General features: G+C 51.7%; 1 protein-coding gene across 2 annotated transcripts; it reads right to left on the bottom strand.

Moving 5' to 3' along the window:
- Window positions 1-5,361: 5,361 nt before the first annotated feature.
- On the bottom strand, window positions 5,362-16,902 carry P2RX1 (purinergic receptor P2X 1). Of its 2 annotated transcripts, XR_013958073.1 has the most exons (14): window positions 16,697-16,902; window positions 13,409-13,556; window positions 13,090-13,161; window positions 12,575-12,644; window positions 11,642-11,738; window positions 11,273-11,353; window positions 9,101-9,242; window positions 8,342-8,472; window positions 7,600-7,690; window positions 6,833-6,898; window positions 6,583-6,675; window positions 6,039-6,086; window positions 5,539-5,748; window positions 5,362-5,408 (listed from the first exon to the last, which is right to left on the bottom strand). XR_013958073.1 is itself a non-coding variant. In XM_080630106.1 (13 exons), the coding sequence occupies exons 1-12, from the start codon at window positions 16,831-16,833 to the stop codon at window positions 6,042-6,044; spliced, it is 1,173 nt and encodes a 390-aa protein (XP_080486232.1). In that variant the 5' UTR covers window positions 16,834-16,902; the 3' UTR covers window positions 5,365-5,748; window positions 6,039-6,041. The 2 variants fall into 2 exon arrangements, 1 of the variants encoding a protein (XP_080486232.1); XM_080630106.1 differs by having other exon boundaries at window positions 5,365-5,748.
- Window positions 16,903-23,916: the final 7,014 nt, after the last annotated feature.

Below are 23,916 nucleotides of genomic sequence, written 5' to 3'. Positions count from 1 at the left end.
GGTTCCATACCTCAAAACAACTCAACGGCTTGTGTGCAGCCTGTGGTTTACTACCAACTGTGTTTGCCATCCCAAAAAACCTGACTCAGGTTGTCACTGTGTTCAGAGAAGCATCAAAGTGTAGTTAAGATGATACACTAACCATTAGGGAACTGGGGTTGTTTAGCTGGAGGAAAGGAAGTTGAGGGGAGACCTTATTGTTCTCTACAACTACCTGAAAAGAGGTTGTAGTGAGGTAGAGGTCGGTCTTTTTTCCCAAGTAACAAGCGATAGGACAAGACAAATGGCCTCAAGCAGCAGCAGGGGAGGTTTAGACTGGATATTAGGAAAATGTCTTCACCAAAAGAGTTGTCAAGCACCGGAACAGGCTGCCTGGAGAAGTACAGTGCTGGGTTAACAGTTGGAATCAATGATCTTCAGGGTCTTTTCCAACTTAACAATTCTGTGATTGTAACAGGACAGCAGAGTGCCTTGTGACCTCAAGTTAGAACCATGGAATAGTTAGGGTTGGAAAGGACCTTAAGATCATCTAGTTCCAACCCCCTTGCCATAGGCTTCCAAAGATGTTGCCTTCTTCCAGCATCTCTAGATATTAGCTAATGATCGCTGATTAGATATTATCTCCAGACAGTCACCAGCCTGAGCTTCTGGGCTGTCTGTTGGCCATGGTGGACTCTGGATATATCCATGAGCTAAAGTGAAGCCTCCTCAAGCCCTGAGCAGTAAAAGCCCCAACAATCTCCTTGGATGCCCAGGTAGAAGAGCCTAGGACCCAGGAAGTGGCTGCATCTATGGAAAGACTGCTCCTATTGGAAAGACCATAACATACATAACATAAAATACTAATGTATTTCACATGGGCTTGCAATTCAGTCAAGCTCATACATGTTCAACTTAGCATCTCTTGAGCAATGAGGAAAACTCCTCTCTTCTTGCTGTAACTACTGCTGAGAAGTATTTTCAAAGGTTCCAGAGTCATTTGGACTGATTCACATTTGGCTTTGAGTTGCCTAGAAGATGCTCAGTGTTAGGAAAGTGCTGACAATTGTCCCCTAAGTACCTGTCTCCTTTAGCATCAGGCAGTTTAAATCGCCAGTGACATCTAGAGTGCAGTTAGGGCTTGAAGCTATCGCCCCTGGCAAAGACTGCTAGCACTTGACCTAGTGGAATAACCTGGCTAGCTACTCCCAGTCAGAACCTGCTGTTTTATCCAGAGGACAACAACAACAACAAATCATGTGCCTCAGTTTCACTTTTCATAGTACACGGATGACTATTCTACAGAGCAGCAATAACCAGTGCAAGAAGAGCCCCAAATGTCTCTGATGCTTAGACCATGATGGCTATAACAACATTACAAGAAGACTTTGGTATTTCTGTTCAATAATGGTCAGATGTAGTTGTTTGGAACCCGTTACTTCCCATGTGTTTTCTGGGTGCAGGGACTAGGAGGGTGTTTATTTAACCTGTCCTTGAGTTACAGTCATGAGGGGGAGACTTGACATTTCCCCAGGCATTTCACAAGTATGTTTAGGTGAAAAAAGAGTTGAACCCATCATTTCTTGTAAGAACAGCTTGGGCTAAATCTCTTTCTGGTGCCATAAAGCTGAGCAGGATCCATGCCTGGTACCAGTGGGCAGAGCTCTGTTAACTGGAACGATCTTGATTCACCCCCGCTAAAAAGCCCATGATTTGACTGCAGCGTTGCTATATTCAGAATCCATTTGGACACTTTCGGCTTTTACACTTTCTAAAATAAGGCAATAGAGCAATTAGAAATAGATCTTCACCAAAGAAATCAAAAGAAAATAGTGTGGCATAATTAATGCAGAGCTGGCAGCAGTGAAAATGAGCTGTGACAACCGTACTGTCACCGGGAGTATGAGTGCTGACTGAACTGCAGATGTCTAGTGCTCTACTGACAGAGAGGGTCCTTTTGCCACCCAGCACATCTAGCCTGAGAATGCACGTATTTGGGACAGAAGGAAATAAAAGCATCCTTTAGAGCTGGGAGGACATAAATGTTCCTGTCAGTGTTTCACTGTGTGTCAGCCAGTTATCTAACTGAAAACATGCTTTCTCACATCAAAAGCGAAAGGGAATTAGTGCATCCAGAAAGGCAGGTGCTTTTTTAGGGAAAAAACCAATAATGTCCTAAGTGGAGGACTGGCTTAGAAATAAAAAGGACTCTGCTGTGCCAGAGAAAGAATGAGTGGGCTTAGAAATAGTAGAGATTGTACAGTGTTCTTCATTTTTAATTTGCATTGTTATAGTGTCTGGAAGCCCCCGGTGGAAATCAGGGCCCCATTGTGATGGGAATTGTGCACAAACATAATGATTAAATGTTGCCAGCTCTGCAGAGGTTGAAATATAATTCCTCATCCCTGCATCATCACTAGCCAGCATAACTGCTGCCAAATAAGTTTTTCTGCAATTGCTCCTCTGGAATATCTGTGCCATTTGGTCTCTGTCAGAGTAACCATGCCTGAGGGATGAAAACCTGGTAGCTTCCACAGAGAACAGTCTCTCCTCAGATGCAGAATCTGCCCACCACTTTTGCATACATGTTCAGCAATTATTTGCTTGTACCTTGGTTTTCCTTTCTGTGAAATGAGAGCACTCACACTGCACTCACGGCTCACTCTCTTCGTCTAACACCCATGACTGATGCAAGAGTCCTCTGTTAGACCCTGACAACATCACGTACAAGGGCTTTTTGGTGGTGTTTGTAATGATAAGGAGATTGATTAGCTGGAGACTATATATTCTAATGATTAGCTGAAGAATATATATTCTTTCTTGTGTATTTTCTGTCTGAAAGGACTGGAGGCATGTTTGATTTACTTAAGGTTCCCTTTCAAGTAGTATTTTTCTATTAGCTAAATAACTGTGTTAAAACCAAAATGCAATTAAACAAGGAGTTTAAAAAATAAACACTAAATCAGCCCAAGCCTCAATTGCCACAGTGTAAATAGGAAGCAGTGCAGCAAATTGTCATTGAAGGAGTCTTCACATGATAGCCAAATCCCTTTGGGTTTCTGTGACACTTTAACTCACTGCTCAGGAGTCACAGGGCAGCAGAGTACATTGGCTGCCCTGTTACAGCTTCAAATATAGTCATTTTCTGACCAGAACAGATGCCAAGCCCAGGAAATTCTTCCCTGACCCTAAAAGCAAGATCAGGGCAAAGGGAGAGGACGGCAGTATGGTCCTGCTGGTCACCCACACCTGCTGCTGGGATTTGCACTGGAAGACCTCCATGCAACAAGCTCAGCAGCAGCACAGGACACTGCAGAGTGCAGCCTTTCTCAGGGCAAATCATAAAATTGCCATTAATTCCATTTCTCAGTGTTTCAGATGTTGTGTGCTATCCTGCGTTCAGTAATTCCGCTTGAATTTCAGCAAACTGAAACAGAGCATCAATGCCAGCAAAGGCTCCCCCATGGGGCTGAGCAGACCGGCCCTTTCTCCCTGCCCTCCCACCCCTGTGCCCCAGCTCCAGCCCCTCTACCAAAAGGAGGGACAGAAACTGTTGCCATGGCCTTTCCCTGCCTCTTCATGCCACGGAGGGGATCTCTGTATGTTAAACCCAGACACTTGCTTGGTTTTCCTCCAGACCAGACAGCTATGGGTCTGCAGGGCACCCACCTGAAAGCCATGGGCTCTAGGATCCTGGCTTAGATGAGGAGCTGGTTTTGGTGAAAGAATGGGGATTACAGTGTCTCATTCTGCTGGTTGCAGAAATGAATGAAAAGCAAAGGAAAGGACCCTCACAGATGGTGCATCATAAAAAAACAAACAAGGACATGAAAATAAACCCTCCCACGATTTTTAAAGCAATTTTGGGACTTTTAGGGATTCCGACTCAGAGGTTTTGAATAGGAACGACAGGGGATCATTTACAAGTAGCGTTTTTCTTAATTTCCTATTCTGCCTTTTACTACTTCCTAGGAAAGAGTAGGGGCTTTTCATTGCAAGCAGGTTGAAAGATGAAGCAGGCAGAAACAACCGCCTGCTCTACCTGCAGCCTTGCACTGGTTAAGCTATGACTGGAGACTGACCCAGTTTAAGTGGATGTGAAAGGTTACCTGAACACTCTTGCTTCTCTTCATCTAATCTTTAGCAGCTGAGTTTTCCCCAGGCTTGTCTGTGTGAAATGGTCTTCCAGTCCCCTCTGCTGGTTGCAGCTTGTTGGAGAGCTGCACCATTACATTTGGTAGCGACAGTGCAGAAGTGCTGCAGGAGAGCAGGGATGCCACCAGCCTCTGCCCTCGGTGCCCATCAAGATAGCACGGACTGCCCCAGAGACCAGAGAGCTTATCCTCACCTTCATCAATGCATCTTTAGTGTAAGCACCTGGCACCTCTCTTACACATCATGAGAAAGGGTGAAACAGCCAAATGGATAATCTTAAAAGAAACCTGTGCCCGTGAAAGCTGAGGCATTCTGAGAGCAAATGATCTCCCCCTGCGGAATGTATGGCTTGAAATTCTTGTTGAGCTTATGACCAGATATCATCTGGAACTGCCTGTGGCTTGTGCCATTGTGGCCCTACAAGCCCAGCATGGTGCATCCATCCCACAGGCTCATGCTCCCCACCAGAGCCAGCAGTGTTAGAGCCACAGGCACAGCAATCCCTATGCCTTCTTCGCTGGCTTTCCCACAGCAGCTGGGATCCAGTTTTGAAGCGACCAAGGCAAAATTTCCTCCAGGGGAAGCAAAACAACATTCCAAGAGAGACTTTGTGGAAAGCCTGTGCTGATGCATCCTAGAGAACTGAACAGAGCCAGCAGCACAGGACAGGGTCTGCTCACAGCTATGCGGAGCTTGGGTCCAACTGCACACGCTGAGTGGTGCAAATCTTCCAGCAGAGAGGGGAAGCTGTGTTCCGGGGTGCAGAGACCTGGTTTGTGAGGCTGAGGCCAAGCAGGTCAGTTCTGGCCGGCTAACGCTGACCGCTGTGGGCAGCAGGAGATAGAGCTGGCGCAGGGGAGCAGTCCTCGATGGCCAGCAGCGCGCCAGTGCTCTCCGCCAGCCAGCCTGTCTGAGGAGGAAACCCAAGTGACAGCCCTGATAACAAGCCCTGCTCATGGCCAGAGGCCCAGGGGCCCTGCAGGGGAGGGCAGAGCGCAGGGGAGCCTGCACAGAAAGCCTCATGCTCCAGCCCAACTGATAGGATTGCTTTGCATGCACAACCCCCCCAACATGCCACAAAGCGCTGCGTACCCCACGCCCAGGGCAAGCACGGGCATTCAAAGGGATGTAGTAGAAAAACTAAAGGTTTATTTCTTTCATAAAATACATGCTTACAAAATAACCGTTTTTTCTCCCATGCTGAGGGACTGGGAATGATTCTTGTCTGCTCTCCTTCCTTCCCCTTCTCAATCTGGAGCTGTCCAAGAGTGCTGCTGGGGAAGGAGAGGCAGTGATGCTCTCCCAGGGGCTTCAGGTGCAGGATGCCCTGGCATGGCCCCAGCACGTGAGGCAGGGTGCAGCAGGGCTGGCGGAGGGCCCTGAGGGTCCCTTAGCTTAACCCACCCCGAGCATCACAGTGTGTCCCACCAGAGGCAGGGTGCTGGGCCGGCCGGACCCTGCCCTAGCTGCAGGGTGCCATGTTCACTTGAGCTGGTGTCAGATGCTGCTCCTGCTGGTCTTGGAGCTGATGCAGGGTGGTGACAGGGGATGCTGACCATGTTTTAGGAGAGGAGAAGGAAGAAGAAGGTGCCCGTCTGTCAGTCAATGCGGATTCTGCCAAGAGAGAAAGGTGCACAGTGATTTCTGGTGTCTTGCCCCCCACTGCCCCTCTTCAAGCAATGCTGCCATTGCAGATGTGATGTCAATCCCACACCCTGCACACAGTGCTGCCCTGTGCTCTTTCCTGCCCTGGGAAGAGCTGCTGACCCCAGGTTAGACATTGCAGCCCACAGCTCACATCTCCTCCATGCCTTCCCTGGAGCCCTGCTGCCTTCCCAGGGGCCCTGGGATAGCCCTGAGACCCATATACTGTATGCTAGCAGGGCTGGGGAAACACCACTCACCTCTCACTGTGTGTTGTCCAGCTCCTTTTCCTTCTTATGTGACTTTGACTGGGGGTTAAATAAGAGAAAACAGTGACTCCTTTACAGACCCACCCCTTTCTAATGCCAGGAAAAATGCTGAATAGCAGCTTCTGACCCCCAGTGTATAAGCATGCTTTCAGATGAATTTGAGCGGAGCTGTTTTCATGCCTGAAAGGCCACAAAACATCCCTCAGTCATGAAGGTGTTCTCAAGAAGCAGAAGAGGAGACATCTTCCAGTTTACTAAAGCACATGGCTTCCCTTAAAGCAATGCAAGTGTTACCAGATATTGGAATATCTGTGCGTAAAAGGAGGGAATAAAGGTGTTGGTTAGCAGTGAGTCACACACAGACGATGTCTCCTTTTGGAGATGACATTCATGGATCCCAGTCTCTGACAGTCCCACGGGCTCGGGATTCCCACTAGCTCAGGAAGGCACCTGACTGCTCCTCAGTATGAATGTTGTGTCCTGCACACATCCCCACTCACACACCCACAAAAGCCTCTGTAGGGCTGTTACTTACAGGCTCCTGTTCTGCATATTTGAATTTCTTCTGCTTGTAATAGTCCCGTCCTTGGAGAAAATGCAGCAGGAGCAGGTCGCAGAGGACAGAGGCCTTAAATCAAAGAGCAGTTAGGGTTGGAGCTGCCCTCCCAGATCACTTGTGCCACCTTGTACTTCCAGCTTGTCCCAGTTTGCCCGACAAATGAGGGTCACTTCTGCTTCACAGGCAAGGAGAATAATTTGAAAGGCTTGGAAATATCTGAACTTACCACTCCAAAAATACCAATTCCAGAGCCAATGGTGGTCATGGTCGGGATGATGTCAAATTTGCCTGCCTGAATAGAACCAGAGAAAATAGGTGATATGTGACAGTCAGCCCAGGGGAAAAGGTAATAAAAGGGGTCCGGAGCTGTAGGTGGGATTCAGCTAAAGTGCCTTTGCAACAGCCCAAACCATAACCAGCGCACAGAAAGAGGAGCTGGGTAAGAGCTGGGTTTAAGTTCATAGGCCAAACAGAAAAATCTGGTAAGCTGGTTTTAGGCTGACGTAAGTTGAAATTACTTTGCTTCCTATATTATTTATTTATACATTTATATGTATATATACGTACATACACACACACATACACACACACCCCTTTTGAATATTCCCAGTGGAAAAGAACAAAGGAAAGCCTTTTCTCAAGGAAGAAAAAGACAAAATAGAAAAAGGCAAATATTCAGCTTTGGGAAATATCAGAAAGTTTTTGACTTTCCATAGTTTCCCCCAACCCATTATGATGTTTTCTGGAACCAAACCACTGCCCAAAGCACAGCTGGCAGATGTGACCTGTAAAATGGGCTTCCTCTCTGTGTTCCCTTCCCTGGTACTTCCCCAAGGCTGCTGTGATCAGGCCAGCACCCAAGTACACCACTCACGCTGGTTCTCCTGGCCCCACAAGACCCCAGGGCTGTGTTACAGAGCTGGTACCTTCCTGAGGATGTGGCACAGCCATCCCAGGGATCCAGGGATGAACACAGGGCCTGGCCATCCTTACCTTGCCATTCACTAGGATGTCGAACCGGATCCCGAACACCTTGTAGAGTGTTCTCTTGTCCACCCCATTTTCCTTGTAGTATTTGGCATACCTGTCCAATTGAATGGTGAGCATTAGTGGCCTGCCAGGGTGTCTAAGAGCCCCCTGCAACCCAGCAGCATCGGGGCCTCCAGAGCAAGACAAAGACCTGGGGATGTGCTGTCACAGACCTGCTCCTGACCCTCTCCTTAACCCCTAAAGGAGCTGGGCTGTTGGCACCTCTCCCTCTGTGCCTCAGTTTCCCTGCCTTCAAGTTGGAGTTCAAGCTTCTGCTTGTGCTGATACCCACTGACCCCAGGTGCTATGTGACAGCAGATACTAGTGCAGAACTAGTGGCAGCTCCACACAAAGCAGCAGTTAGGTCAGCAGCTCTTGACTGAGGCTCAATGGTTTGAAGTGTGGGGATATGCAAGATGACCCTGCACCATCTCCAGTCTTTCAAGGGGCTTCTCTAGAGTTCAGCTGAGCAGGAGAGTCTGCAAGGGGGAGGAGAGTCACAGAGAAAGGCAACAGGGTAATTTGGAGGCCAAGGGATGAGTTATCACTTTTCTCATGCCATTCTAAAAGGAGCGCTGCTGTCTGGCACTGCAAAGGTTGTGTTTGGAAGACAGTACCTGATCTTCCACCATCCCGTGAGCGCTCTGGCATCCTCAAAGATGTCACTTCAGAATTCTGCCTGGAGGGTTAACAGGGGTCTCCTTACCTGAAGTTGAAGCCTGGTGAAACGTTACTGTCATCATTGTAAAGGCCGTGGAACTGGTAAATGGGTTTGCAGTGCCGGATGGGCCAGTCAAGGTCACAGTTCCAGTCTATGGTGATGCCCACCACTCCACCCTGCAGCCAAGAGGGGAGTTACTACATCACCCCTCCTTGGATCTGGTCCACATGGACAAATACTTTCCCTCTTCACATGTGGCCTTTCTTGATGCTATGAGGTGCCCTGGCTCTCCATGGGAACATGGACCCCCACCACTGCCTCAGCCCTTCTGGCCAGCCTTGGCTTTGTGCCTTATGCATCACTCTATGTGGAGGCACTTGCTTCCTTGCTAACTGTTGAATACGCAACTAAACTCATGCCCTCTTGTTCCTGATCTGCACCCTGTCCCTGGGGAAAGGCAGCAGTCTGCAGTGTGCAATGACCACTGATGTCTGACCGTGGTTTCCAAGCTCGGTCGGATGGGATTTTGTCATGCAGCTCTAGTTATTCATTACACAAATTAAACCAAACTCGACCCTGGATTTACTGCCAGCAAGTCAAATCCTGGCAATCTTACAAGGGAGTTTCCAAGAAGGGCTTAAATATTAGACCATGTCCAAGGAGATTCATAATCTTTAAGAGCTAATTCTGGCACTGCCTCATGGGTCCTTGAGGTCTTGAGCTGTCTCAACAGCTTGGGGATGATTGCTCTGCCAGTGTCCCCTTTCCCATGTCAGCAAGAAGTATCACTTGAAATTGAAGCACCTTAACAGCCAGGAAGGTGAAATTCTGACCCGATTCCTTCACTATGTATCCCAGGTCAAACACAGGGCATAAGGAATCAGTGACTTTGTGGTAGGTGCATTTCTTCAGGTACTGTTTGGTAACACCCTCAACCAAGTTGCGCCTGGGAATGAAAAGAGAATGAATCTGAATAACCCAGTAATTTGGGTGGGAAAGGACCTCTGAGGTCCCTGGTCCAACCTACAGCTACTATTGCAACCAACCTAAAGCCAGGTAATGTCAAAGTTCAGGACCTCCTCCCCAGCATGCTCATCAGACCCTTTCCCTCCAGCCCGGCCTGGTTTCTCCTGCCCCATCAGTAACTCATTTCCCCTGAACCTCCTCCTATGAAGGAAGTGTTCCTGCACTATGTTCCTATGGACTGTTCCTGCACTATGTTCCTATGGACTGTTCCTGCACTATGTTCCTATGGACTGTTCCTGCACTATGTTCCTATGGACTGTTCCTGCACTATGTTCCCATGGAGTGTTCCTGCACTATGTTCCTATGCAGTGTTCCTGCACTATGTTCCTATGGACTGTTTCTGCACTATGTTCCCATGGAGTGTTCCTGCACTATGTTCCTATGCAGTGTTCCTGCACTATGTTCCTATGGACTGTTTCTGCACTATGTTCCTATGGACTGTTCCTGCACTATGTTCCTATGGACTGTTCCTGCACTATGTTCCTATGGACTGTTTCTGCACTATGTTCCCATGGAGTGTTCCTGCACTATGTTCCTATGCAGTGTTCCTGCACTATGTTCCTATGGACTGCTTCTGCACTATGTTCCCATGGAGTGTTCCTGCACTATGTTCCTATGCAGTGTTCCTGCACTATGTTCCTATGGACTGTTCCTGCGCTATGTTCCCATGGAGTGTTCCTGCACTATGTTCCTATGGAGGAACACTCCTGCAGATGTTTTCCACCTCTGCTCTGAGTTTGCCGCTTTGCCTGCTGCCCAAACCCAGCACGTCTGCCTGTCCTCATCTCTTCTAGCAACCCTCTCTTATTCCTCAGCTTTGCAAACCCTCCCATGGCCTCCAGCATCTCTCCCTGCTGCCTCTCCCGTTCACATATCAGCTCATCCATGGGTTTTGCCAGGGAATGCTCCAAGCACCAACGATTTTTGGCTGGGACAGCTCAGGGATAGTACATCCCGCAGCTCTTACACTTAGCTGGATTTTGCTGTCTCCTCCAGAAAGGGTGAACAGGAAAGGACAATGCCTTGCCTTCCACCCCATTCCACCCTTTTGCTTAAAAATAGCTTTCCTGTGACGCTTCCCTGACCCAGATGGTTTTGTAAGACTTGTGCCTTGCTCGACCCCATCCCATCATTTATGCTCAGTGCTTCATTAGCAGCAGTGACCAAAGGCAGGAAGTTTCCCTGTGACCCCAACCAGCTCCAGCTCAGCCCCTGCGGCAGCAGCCAGCCCAGCTGCCCTCACCTCCCAGGACCTGCTCTCCCCACCAAGTCCCCTCTCCCGCCTGCTCTTGCTCTGGTTGCCACCTCTCCTTGCTGCTGGTGGGGATCCCCTCTCCCAGACACCTCCTGGGGTGCAGTGTGGGGTTGGCTCAAGGCTTTACCAAGCATTATGGTTGCCAGGGCATTTAACCTTGGCTACAGCCACAGGGATGTGATCAGCTTAGAAAGAGGAATCCACTGTCTTCAGCACAAATAGCTCCTGTTAATTTGTTCCAAATCAGATCTCTCACTAGTGTCATCACAAATTCTCTTACAAGAGCGCCTTTAGCTGGAAGGGGCCAACCCTTCCAGGCATTAACCCATTGCAGAAGCAGGCAGGAACTGTGATGTTAAGAGGGACCTCTACTCATTTTTGGGCACCAAGCTTGTCTGGCTGCTCATATCCCACTGTGCCATGTAGTATTTTACTGTTATCTTCAGGGAGAAAAAGGGAGAATCAAAATGAAGGCTCAGAGAAACCATTCTCATGTGCATCATGCAAGGGTAACTCAGGAGACATTAACTCCAGAAACCTTTCCTGTAACCACAGCTGCCAGCTGAGGTGGGACAGATAGAGTAGCCCTTGGCTCACTGATGAGGGACAGCATCCTCTATGCTAAAACATCCCGATATACCCATGGTTTCCCCTGAGGGAACCGGGCAGAAGCCATCCCCTAAACCTCTCCTTACCTGGACACCTTGAACCTGGGGAAGGTGATGCTGTTCTTGATGAACAAGGTGAACTTCTCTGCTTCTGACAACAGGGCAGGGCTAAAAAACACAAGTGTTGACCTGTGTCCATCACTCAGCTCTCTGGCCTGTAGGGAAAGCCCTGTTTGGTGGGGATTCATCCAAACTGGAATGAGCAGGACCCAGAAAAACTGGTGATCTCATTCATCCCTTCCCTTTCTAAGTGAAAGATCCCAACAAGGTTCAGGAAAGCCCCAAAGAAGGATGGAAGTGGAGACAACCCCATCTTGCTTTGCCCTATACTGAGAGCTGCTGGTGCAGCTCAGGTGGGACCGGGGTGGAAAATGAGGCAACAGCATCATTCCTTACCTGGGAACATGGTCATCAACTTCAACAGGGCACCAGCCAAAGATCTCACAGGTCTTCACAGAGATGTTGAAATGCACACACTTGCCTGTCATGAGCCCTGTGGGGAAGGAAGCTGATCACATCCCTGGATACTGGGAAATCCCAGCCTCCCACTGGGATGGGCTGGAGTTGGTTGGAACTTCAGCCTTGCCATGGACATCCAAGGCACAGAATACCTAGCACTTTGGTGCCTATTTACGAAAAGGGCAATGAATTGTGGCCTCTCAGCTAGGGCAGGGGCTTCTCTTGCACTGTCATACAAGGGAGCAACTGGGAATTTTTCTTGCTAAAATACACCTCAGAAAATGCCAAGGGGTACCAGTTTGGGGGAAATGGTTTAGTCTGGATTAACCTTCTGCTGGCAGAGCTTTTTGCAGCTCAGATGTCTTTCAGAAGAGGAGAATGGCTGGTGTTGGAAAGGACCTTAAAATTACCCAGTTCCAAACCCCTGCCACAGGCAGGGACACCTCACCCTAGACCATGTTGCCCAAGGCTCTGTCCAACCTGGCCTTGAGCACTGCTGGGGATGGAGCATTTACCACTTCTTTGGGCAACCTGTGCCAGTGCCTCACCACCTTCACAGTAAAGAACTTTTGCCTTATCTCCAACCTGAACTTCCCCTGTTTCAGTCTGAACCCATCACCCCTCGTTCCATCACTGCAGTCCCTGATGAAGAGCCCCTCTCCAGCATCCTTGTAGCCCCCTTCAGACACTGGAAGCTGCTCTGAGGCCTCCACGCTGCTTCTCTTCTCCAGGCTGAACAGCCCCGATGTTCTCAGCCTGGCTCTATACGGGAGCTGCTCTTCCCAAACCCCATTAGCTGGTGGTCCCAAGCCTGTACCCCTGGCACACCGCAGCCTTGCCGGTGCCAGGCTCAGTGGCCTCGTGCCGTACCTTGTCCCTGGCGGCTGTATTTGCCTTTGGTGCAGTCGCTGTCCCTTGCGCAGAGCCCAGCATCCGGCAGCTGTTTGGAGAAAGCAGGAGCCATCCTTCAGCATCACACCTCTGGTTTTGGCCCTTTGGTCCCTCCTGCCTCCCCAGACAGCGTTTTCCTTGTAGGAAATGCTGCTCTGCTGCAGCCGGAGTTTCATCCATACATCACTTCCCAAACAGGGGTGAGCACGAAAAAGGGGGGATTTCTTTTTTAAACTCCAGGCAGATGCTCTTGTTTAAGCCTCGAGTCCGCTCTGCTTGATCATCGTAATGGGAAGAAAACTTAAAGGGATGCTGCCTGGTTTTCAGCAGAATAAAAGCCTTCATGTAACAGTTCCAAATCAGGAAGGGTACTATGGAGCCAGGCTCAGGCTTTTACTAAACCTCTCAATGTCAGAACTGCTTCCCCAGTGCCATCACCACAACCCCCCCACATTACAGAAGCTGAGGCCACTGAAGGGAACTATGATGTTTACCTCTGGGCAGGTTCCTTGTTTCTGTCCAGGGGTGACAATGAAGTTGGTCATCACCACGAATGAGTTGTCCCCCTGTGGAGACACAGCCCATGAGCTCACAGCCAGCACAGCGGCGGGTCCCAAGGACCCAATGCCCCCAGGGGTGATATGTGGGCAGAGGCCTGTGGCAGCAGCAGCCAGCTTTCCACCACAGGGATGCCATGCCATGGTTAGCCCGATGGAAAGCCTACACTGAGGAGCCCATCTGCACCCCAGCACATAAAGAAAAGCAGCTGCTGGGACAAAAGCAAGCCCCCCCATAACCCCCCATCATCCTTACCTGGGGTGGGAAGACATAATCCACTACATCCCAGATGTGAGGACCCATGACACTCTCGTTGGTCAGCGTCAGGCCTTTCAGCTTCACTGAGACTGAGCTGACAATGCTGTCCTGAGTCTGGTAGCCCTTCTCGTAGAGGAAAACCCACCTGGACAGGGAAAGGTGGTGGGATGAGCATGGCCACTGGTGCGTGACCACAGGAGCCCCAACTCCCAGCACATCACTGTGGATTGGAGCTTCTTCTACCGAGTCTCACCAATTATTTGCCCAGTTCCCTCCAGCTGGATGAGTGATGTGATGCTGAGCTCTCCCACCCTTTGCCCGAGGCATGCAGTAGCTGCAGGACCTGACTTCCACAGTGGGATCACTTACTCTGAGGACTGGGACACGTTTGTGGGTGAGGGCATGTGAAGGCTGGGGAGCAGCATGGCCATCAGCCATTCGGGATTAAAGCCTGTGGTGGGTTTGCAGGTTGCTGAGCTCAGCAACCTGGACCCTCCTGATCCATTTCATAGGCACTCTCCAAAAACCAGTGCTCTAGGGCCAAGACAGGGGTAAGTCAGGATATGGCTCACATCTAGGGCCACCATTCCCCATACAACAAAGGGGACCATGGAGTGCAAGAGGGCTGCAGGAGCAGGGTTGGGGACACTGCTGTGGCCAGCACAGAGCTCTCCCTGCATTTCCCAACCCATCATGAAGCCATTAGGGCAGGCTCCTGACACTATTTAACCTATGGCATAAACAAGCTGCTGCTGGATTAACTCTGACTCAGGGAGACTGTAAACACGGGCGAGCAACCATTCCGGGGAGCGCTCTCGGCACTAAAAAAGGAGCGATCTGGTTTTTGTCCCATCACCGCGGGCACCGGTCCCACTGCCCATGGGACAGCCCATGGTGCCAGCCCCCCGTCCTCGGGCACCCGAGCAATGGGCATGGAGGAAAGTAACCCCAGGTGGTGCCCAGAAGTCTGTCCTATGGGTGCTGGTTGTTATGGGGACCTCCTAGTGATGGTGGCTTTTGGCTTGCAACCCCATTGGCATCCGGAGACAGGGGACAAAGGGACCTCAGGGGTTGCATCTGCTCCAGTACCTGGGAATGGGAGCAGAACTTCAGCACTGCTGCCACCCCAGCTGGGACCCCCAGCTGCAATGTCCTCCTCTGCCAAGGCAGTGTCATACTGGGTTATACTGGTTACACTGGGCAACTTCCCTGATGCCCTCGGGGCTGTGAGCTGGGCAGCACCACGGTGGAGTGTTTCCCTACATCTGCCTCCTCTCCTCTGCCATTGCCACCTCATCCTACCCTGGCAGAGGCAGGCACGCAGAGCTGGGCACCGCACTGCAGCACAGCCTCCCCATTGCAGGGCAGGATGCAGCACCGCCCCAGCTGTGGTTACAGCAACCAAGGTGTCATTTCCCCATCATGCTGTAAATGCCACATTCAGCTCTGCCCAGACAGTAAAAGTCCCGTGGTGTCACCCCCTGCTGTGGCAGCCACCAAGCTCTCTTCCTTCACTGGCCCCATCCTGCGGCTCAGCCCACAGCCTCCTCGCATGTGAGGTTTTCCTGCACCCAAAGCCAGAAAGTGACATCCAGCCCAGCAGCGACACCACCTTATCTCAGCCTGTCAGCAGAAACAAGAGCTGCTCCCCAAGGATAACACCAGGTTTCAGCAGGATCAGCCCCATGTCCCCCCTCTGCACTGATGGCACTGCTACCCATCCCTCCAGCACAGCCATTGGCCTGCATCCCTACCAGCATCCCCTACCAAGGGGGACCAGGGCTGGGGGAAGTGTAAATAAATCAGTATCTGCTGCCAGACCTGCTCACAAAGATAAAATGTCCAGCATGGTGGCTCAGTGCAGGCAGGGAACCGGAGCAGGGCTTTGAGCAGTGAGGGGATGCCAATGGCTGGTGGGGCTGTGGGCAGCCACACGCACAGACAGCTCCTTGCTAGCGGAGCCAGACCCCCCCACATTACAGCAGCTTTATGCCAACCTCCTCCCCTCTGCCGCTGGCTGTCACCCCCAGGCTGGTTCCCTTTCTCCTCTCTCCCATCTCCTTTCAGTTGGGTTGCTTAAGCTCCATTTCCTTAGGAAGTTGTGCTTTGAGTAACAGTCTCTGCTGGTTCCCCACCGCAGGAGCAGCCCCCCAGCCAGGTTTGCTGGACTCATGGGCTCAGCACTTAGGAGAGCCAGTGCTGCTGCCAGTAACACCAGTCTGGGCCAGTGCAAAACCCTCTACAATGGAACATCCTTGAGATCTTGATCTTGGCTCGGCAGCAGTTTAGGATGAGGATTATCCTTGTGAGTCAAAGCACTGGTGAGCAGGGTCGGAGCAACACAGAAGTCCTGCAGTGGGAAGATCTCCCCCTTTCCAGGGGATCTGTACTGAAAGCAGGGATGGGCACCACTATTCCCCATAGCTACCCACTTGCACTGAGCCCTGGGAGCTGCTGCCTCTCCTCTGGGCTGACTAGGCACCCTCCACCCTTAAAATACTCAATTTAACCAGTTCATAGCCTCCTGCTGTGGGGCCCTTCCTGACGTAAGGGTGCTGAGCCCGTTGCAGCCGTGGGGGGCACAGCAAAGACTGTTATTAACCACAGCACGGTGCATTGCCCAACACTGAGGGAACAGGGACCGGAGCAGCAGTCCCAGGGCACCCAAGGATGCACATCCTCACAGGGCTCTGACCCTGCTTGCTCCACTCTGCCTAAGCAGCTGCTCTTGCACCCTGGCTGCTCTCGGAGCTGCCTCCCACGGGCAAACCCGCCCATGGATGGGGAGCAAGGCTCCATCCCGGCCCCAGCCGCTGCGCTGGCCCTGCCTCCCCGGCCGGGCGCTGGACAGGGAGATTTATGGTGCTGTCTGCAGCCGCTTGGGTCTCACAAATCACTGCGCTGGCCCCAGCGGCCTCACCTCATAGGGGTGAAAATAAAAATAACAACAGGCTCGCAGGCCACTGTCCAGCAGCTCGAGCTGGGCTGGATGTGCCTCAGCGAGGAGACGGGGCCCCGGGCTGCGGAGCAAGGCTGGGAACGGACTGAACCTGCAGCCTGCACACACAGCAGCTTCTGGGCAGTATGTGGGGACCAAGCATCCATGTGGAAGACCCGTGGTGGGACACTTCGCTGCGCAGGAGTGGCTGCGGCCAGAGGGATGTGTTGCCATCAGCAATAACTCCCCCTGCATTGGGCTAGAGGGGATAGAGGACCCTCTTTGTCGCTTTTTAACCCGGTGGCAAAGCATTAACCTGGCGGAAAGCAGGCGCGGGGGAGCCTTACCCGATGATGTACGCCAGGACGATGAGCTGGATCAGCCGGAAGGTCAGTCCCACCTTCTTGTTCCTCACCAGCACCATCCGGGGGGTGTCGTACTCGAAGAGGAAGGAGGACACCTTCTCCATGCACTTCTGCCCCATGGCTGCGCCAGGGCTGTGCCGCAGCCTGGTGCCAGCCCCGCTGCTCGCCGTGCCGTGGGGCAGGCCGTGCCTGCTGCCACCGGAGCGCCGCCTGTGCTTGCAGGCAGGAGGGGAAAGGCAGCAGATAAAACGCTATCTGTGCTGCCCTGTGCACATCTGGGCTGTCGGGCTCCCTCCTCTGCGCAGGGATGGGGTTTCCTCTTCCTATAAGCTCTGGGCTGGGTGCCCTACATGGCCTGGGGGTGGGACAGGGTGCGGGAGAGTGCAGGGCCACCACATGCCACAGGGGCAGAGCCATCCGCCCATAGGGGATGCACCCTCATCCGGGCAGGGTCCCTAACCGCGGATGGAGGGGCTGCAGGCAGGGCTGGAGGCGAGCAGGGACCACAAGGCAACCATGGGATGGTGGAGATGGCGGAGGTCCTGGGAGAGGGCATCACCTTCCCTGCCCCAGCAGCCACCTCAGGCTGTGGGGCTCCTGTTTATGGCCCTAACCCGTGTCCTCCTCTGTCCCCCAAAGGCTGCCCCAATGAAAGGGTTGGGAAAGGGGAGGCAGTGGGCACAGAAGCCCCAGCCCAGCAATTCGGAGCCAAAGCCCCTTCCAGCAGTGAGGCTCCCTGGCTGGGGCTTGGCTGGATCCCAGGGGCTGGGCTGGGCACATTTGGAAGCATTTTCAGTATTCCCAGCATTTCCTGAGCCGTGAGCAGGGCCGGGTCACAGCGAGGGATGCTCAGCAGGGTGGTGCAGGCACTGCTTCAAGGGGACATCACTGAGAAAGGAGCTGGATTTCTACGTGCTGGACTGAAATTTGGGGGCAACGTCATTGCAGTGGGAAGCTGGGGGGGGGGGGGGGGGTTGGCTTATTGCTGGGGAAAAACACAGAGGCTGTGGATGGGGGATCCCGTAGAGGCACTGCATCCCACCGGGCAGCCCCACGGGGAGCTCCATGCTGGGGAGCACTGGGCTGAGGAGGGCTGTTTCTGGAGGAAACAGGGGATGTTTTGCCCCAGAAGCCCAGAAGCTTCAGCGCTCCCCAGAAGGACAGGACTCGATCCCATGAGTCCCAGTGCATCTGTTGCTTCCCGTGACTTTGAAGGATGCACTGGTATCTGCAGCCATCGAGCCTGGGACAAGGTCCCTCTCTGCAGGGGGAAATGTTACTGGAAATATGGGAAAGTTTAACCTGCTGGGATAAATGTCCCTTCCGGACCATTTAACGTCATCATCTCCCAGGTTCAATTGCCCATCACTGAGCATCATATTGACCTTTCAACTCAGTATTTTACGGACTTGACAACCACAAAATGAGTGGAACAAATTGATTACCTTTGCTGGGCAATAGGGAAAATAGGGGGAAAAGCTGGTGAACCATTTATCTGAGTCTTTTGGCCGTACCATGAAGCTTGGGAATCAAAATCAGATGATCCCACTTTGCAAGTGATGTGACATCCCAACGCCCCAGGCCTCAGCAAAGTGGAAAGCTGTCAAACAGGGAGCCAAAGGCAAATATGAAATGTTGATGCTAATCATATAAGATTGAAGGCTGATACTGCTATTGAGCAGAGCAGACAAACCTTATAAGCTTAGATATCTGTCAGGAGGGAAGCAAATAACTTACTGTATGAAACGAGGCCTTTTAGGGAAGGCTGCTCACCCTTGCCAAAGCCATGGGGATAATGAAAATAGGACAGCTAAATTTAACAGCAAAATGACTTGTAAAAGAGTCACTTCTAACCTCCACTCTGGTACTTGGAGTCAATAAAATGGTTATAGCATGGATTTAGCTAAAATACTTTCCATTGGGAGATAATATGCATCTCCCATTATAGGATCTCTTGGAGCCACGTTGCAGCTGGTGAGTGGGGCCGGACCCCACGGATGTGCCTGTGGTGATGTGGGGAGCAGAAGACCCCAGCACAGGAGCACCCACGGGGCCTAGGTCTTCTCTTGGGCTGCTATTAGCAGCTAACATGGGCACTCTCTTGGCCATGGCACCCGAATGCTGAGAAAAAATCATAGTGGCTTCACATGCTACCGTGTGGTTACTGTGGGGAAGTGCTCTGCTTGGGCTCCTAACCTGTGACATTACCTGCCAGGAGATGCGGAGCTCATGGGGGTGTGATGCTGCTGCAGCTCACGCACTGGGCTGTCCTGACGCCAGCTCTTTCTGTTTGCAAGCACCTGTGGTGATAATAAATGTATTATTGCAACACGTAAATGAAAAGTAGAACTAGTGGAAAGGTGCCTTTATCAGCATTTTTATACTGTGTCAGGTGCAACCCCCTGCACAGCAGCTGTGACCTTGGGGCTGCTGGGTTCCTGCAGATACAAGCTTGTAGGATGCTGTCGGTGCACGCACAGTCATTGCCTCTGAACAACTTTGCATCTCTTGGTCACTGTCAAGCCCCCCGGGGGTGCGCTCAGTGCAAACACTGAGGATGCTGCTGGAGGAGCAGCAGCAGCAGCTTGAGCTGGGCTGCAGCAGGTCCTGGGCACAGACAGTGCTGAGCTGGGCTGGACCCGAGCAGCATGCAAGTGTGGGACCAAGCAGGGGGGGACTGGGACAACATGGGGGCACAGAGGGCAAAACCAGGCAGAGACAAGGGAAATCAGCCCATCTTGCTCTGCTGCCTATGGCAAAGCGGGAGCAGCAACAGCAAATGAGGCCCTAAAGCCTCTGTGTTAGTGTCCAGGGTTGCAAAGCCCCAGGACCTGTTTGCCCAAATGCTCTCCTGAGTCAACTGGCACTGCCTGGTCCCCAGCACCGGGTTGGCCTCATCCGGCATCTCCTTCAGCTCCAGCTGGGTCAGACCCAAGGGCATCAAGGGCTGGTGACCCACCGAGGGCATCCGTGGCAGCGCTACGCAGGGTTAGCACAGGACTCCATCCATCCACGGCTGCAAAAGCAGCTCCTCCCCCTGCCCCTTCAACAAACTCAACCTCTGCTTGGGGCTGTCAAGAGAAAAATGCAGAAAATGGCCTTTTTAAACGAGGCATTTGGAAATGCGAGGGCAGCCTTGCTGGGACACAGACCCAGAGGATGGAGGAGCACAAAGAGGGTGGTCTGAAAGCCTCTGCTTGGGGCTTGAGCCCTCCCGCACCCAGGAAAGCGAAGCTGTGGTAGGTATGAAAGCTCCCAGGTGTTTCCAAGCTCTCAGAGGTGGCTCCAAAACCTCCTTATGGGAGGGGGAAATTACAACTATAATAGGTGAAGCTCATTACACAGCCCAGCCTCATGCTTGGCAGCTTCCAGCACCGAGCTCTGAATTTCAGCACAAAAATGTGCAGCACGCTGCAAAGCTGCGGATGGGAGGAATACCGCGGTGGCAAGGAGACTTGAAATATGAGCATGGGTGCGAAGGGGACCTGCTGTGGTTGAGGTTGCCAAAAAGAGCCCCTGAAAGTTATGTGGCTCTTTGGCCACCAGCCCCCGTAAGCCAAAGGAGATGCTCACACTGCCCCGCTGGCGATGGGAAGGGGAGTGTGGAAAAACATTGGCAGATGAGAGCAAGCAAGGTCCTGCAAAACAGCATGTTCAGTTTTCTTTCCAATTTTAACTTGTCCTTGACCTCTCTTCGCTCCTTCCCAGCAGCGCTGGCTCCGCTCCGTGCCCGGCCCGCGCTGCGACAGCCCGGCGCAGGCAGATGTTTTTGGTGGTACTCACCCCGCAGCAGCAGCATTTCCATCCCTTGTTGCTGCAGCAACACGTCACCCTGGAAATACCTCGGCCGCGGTTTAGCCAACGCCAAAGCAAACACACGAACCCACGATGCTGGGGCTGCCCGTTGCATCTGCTGGGAGCACGGCAGGCACATCCTGTGGGGCAGCTGAACAGTGCCGTGGGGTACAGGGAGCACTGGGGTGGGGGTTTGGGGTAACATCTGTTTTCTGAATGCATAGCCCTGGTGGTGATGGTGCCCAGTGGTCCAGGGAGCAAGGAACCATCAGATGGGGAATGTGGAGGGGTTTTACCTCCACTGCTACGTGCTGAGACAGCGCTGCATCCTCAGGAGCGGCTGGTAGAGGATCACCACTGCCACGGCTGTGGCAACCATCATGCGCCAGCACTGGAGCCCCGCTCAAGAGGAGGCCAAGCAATGGCCTTTTACCAATATTCACACTTCTCTGGGTGTCCCACATCCCTTCTTGTAACCCCCTTTGGGTTACAAAGGCTTTGGGTTTCCCTATGCAGCACCTTTCTCCTGCTCGTGCCATTGGGAAGGGGCACATAGGGCTACATCCCAGCCAAAGCACACCACGAGCATGTGTTGCCATGAACCCAGATTTGCTCCAAAACACAACCTGCCGTTGCATCAGGATTTTCCACTCTAAACGTGATCATGGGCAGAGCTCTGGGCAACGTGGAGATGGAAACACACAGCCTGGAGGCCCAGTGCCACCCCCCGAGGAGGCCAAGTTATTTAATTATCACTTATTTCATAATGCTTTCTTATGGAGGTCATTGCAGGGCTTATTTAAACCTCTCTCAGCTGGGGGAGATAAGGTGAGGACTATTCTGGATCCAGTCAAAATTAGCACTGTTATTTGTATTCTTGTGCCCTGAGAGCAAATTAGCTGGTACTTTAAAGAATTCCCAACAGTCACATCATGCCACTCCTTCCATTTCGCCTTTGTCCCATGCCAGAGACAAGCTCAGTTCCATTTCTAGTTTGGCTGCTCTGAAAAGCCACAAGAAATCCTGTTCTGGTGAGCACAACTCCTTTTACGGCTGAAGAATGCCCTCAGGCACTCCCGTACAGCTCCACGGGCTCCCAAACGCCCCCCAAATCGGCCACAAAGCGAGTAAGAAAGGCACAAAATGAATAATTCATAAAGCAACAAAGAAAACCCAGCACAACCCCCGGAGTCGTCCAGCAAAATGGCTTTTATTTCTGTAATTTGGTAAGTATAAAACAAATCAGCCCAACATCGTGTGAACAGGGTGGATCGTACGGATGTGACCACGAGGAACCTTCCCACGTCTTCACGGCACAGCCGGGTATTTACAGTCGGACACAGGACACAGTTTAGGAAGTGGTAATTTAGTGGAAAAATATCTCTCATGTAATAAAATAGGAAACCTGTTTCTTTCAGGTTTACCCCTCAAATAACACCCTCCCACCCCATCCCAAGACACAATGATTTACCTTTCGCTACGAAGCACAAACTCGGAGATTTCTAGATTTGGCTGTTCAGGCATCTCACATACATAAACTCAGCATATTCTCAGGCCACTGGCAGCTAAGGACCTCCTCTTGGTCCCAAGCACCCAACCTGACCCACGTCAGACACCAGCCAGCGGTACCCATGTCCTCATCACTCCAGGCACACACAGATTCAGGCTCATTTAATGCCCCTCTCATACCGAAAGCTGAATGACACCAACAGGACAGGTCCGTGGAGCACAATTTACCTTCCTCACTGCAGCCCTGCAAACCCTAACCCAAACTGCGCCACGCAGGCTCTGCACAGGGTGAAGCCTTTCTCCTTCATCCCAAAAGGATGAGCTGTCTCCTCCCTAGGGAGAAGCCCTGCCAGAAACTGCCACTTCAGAAGGGGGGGGGGGGGGAAAGCCCAGGTAGGACTGAACAGGGACAACTGAATCTCTGGCATCATTTATACAAGGTACGGACCAAAAATCACGACAAGTCTTAGGAGCTGGTACTGGGGACTCCTGTGTGTTTGATGTGATGCCCCGGCCACTGAACCTCAGGAGCATCTCCACCAGCCGGGACAGTGTTAGCCTGAGCTCTTGCACAGCAATTCTTTGCTGAGTTTTGGTGGAGCAGGACTCACCTGGGAAGCAACACTATCAACCCGACCTACAAAAGAGGCACCCAAAACTGCTGCTGAGCTTTCCTGTTGCTCCTCTGGCTACTTCTGCCATCCACACTGTGAGCAGAGCCTCCAGCTCAATGCCAGATTTGATCCTCTTATAGGAATGAAGTCCCCCAACCCCTCCTACTCCTGACCTCTCCAGTGCCTGGTGGTACCATCCAGCCTTGGCTGAGCAGAACATCAGAAACACACATACAACAACTTCACAGTGCCAAAGTCTGAAACAGACACATAAAAACCCTCTCATCCAGACCCTGAGCTGAACAGTGGCCACACGAGAGAAACAAAACACAGGGTGCAACACTTTTTTGCTCTGAAGAGCATCTCTTCTTTCCCCTTTTCCAGTGTGCCTCCTGATGGGATCACACAGGGAGAAAAGCTCATCCAGTGACTGGCCACAATGACACGATGTCCCAAAACAGCACAAAAGACTTTCCACTGCTGCTGCCCAAAGCTGACCCAGGGACATGGGACCATCGCTTCCTGCCTTGGCTGTAACCCAGCACAGTGCCTAGCCCCTGAGAAAGGAGTTTAAAGTGCTCATGGACAACCACACGCCGCCATCATGGTGTGTCCTCCACCATGCACCTTGCATTGCTGCTTCTTGCGTGTGGAGGATCTGTCACAGCAGCTCACCAATGCTAAAGGTCTTGTTGGAAAACCCTCAGCTTTATTTAATGACTTTGAATATTCCAGGCAGCACTATCAAAATAAGACTAAAAAGGAAGTAATTCCTAAACTCTGGTGTAAAAAAAGCAAGGATCCTGGAGGCTTTGTCTCTAAGCTGCTTTACCTAGCTCTTGGGCAAAAACAGCCACCCAGTGTTGATGTCCCTTGTATTGCACACAGTCAGACACCTTGGTAAGACACAAGACCTGATCCCAAAGCAATGGTCTCAGCTCTGGGACCTCCAAGTCTGCACGAGAACATGCTCCAGCCTGTAAAAGCATCCAGCACACTGCTGGTGGCATAGATGCAATAAACAACTACTCCGCGATTTATCCTGACCCTTCCTTGAAGCATAAAGGGAAAAGGATTAGATTTATGGATATTTTCCTATTTCATTAAAATACTTGAACTATAAGCCTCTGTAATCAAAAAGCATGGAGTGCAACTGTATTCCAAGTAATTAAAGGACAGGGGGGAAGAGAGAGATGTGGTCAACCATTCTGAATGGGAAATGGGGATGTGTCAAAACGCTCCCTGTTAGCAAGGGGGATGCCTCCTGAGCCTTAGCAGAGGTTT

The sequence above is a fragment of the Psittacula echo genome (genome assembly GCF_963264785.1).
Source record: "Psittacula echo genome assembly, chromosome: 15".
NCBI lineage: Eukaryota > Metazoa > Chordata > Aves > Psittaciformes > Psittacidae > Psittacula > Psittacula echo.
Note: the sequence above shows the minus strand (reverse complement) of the source record. Positions and strands in the feature narration are given on the sequence as shown.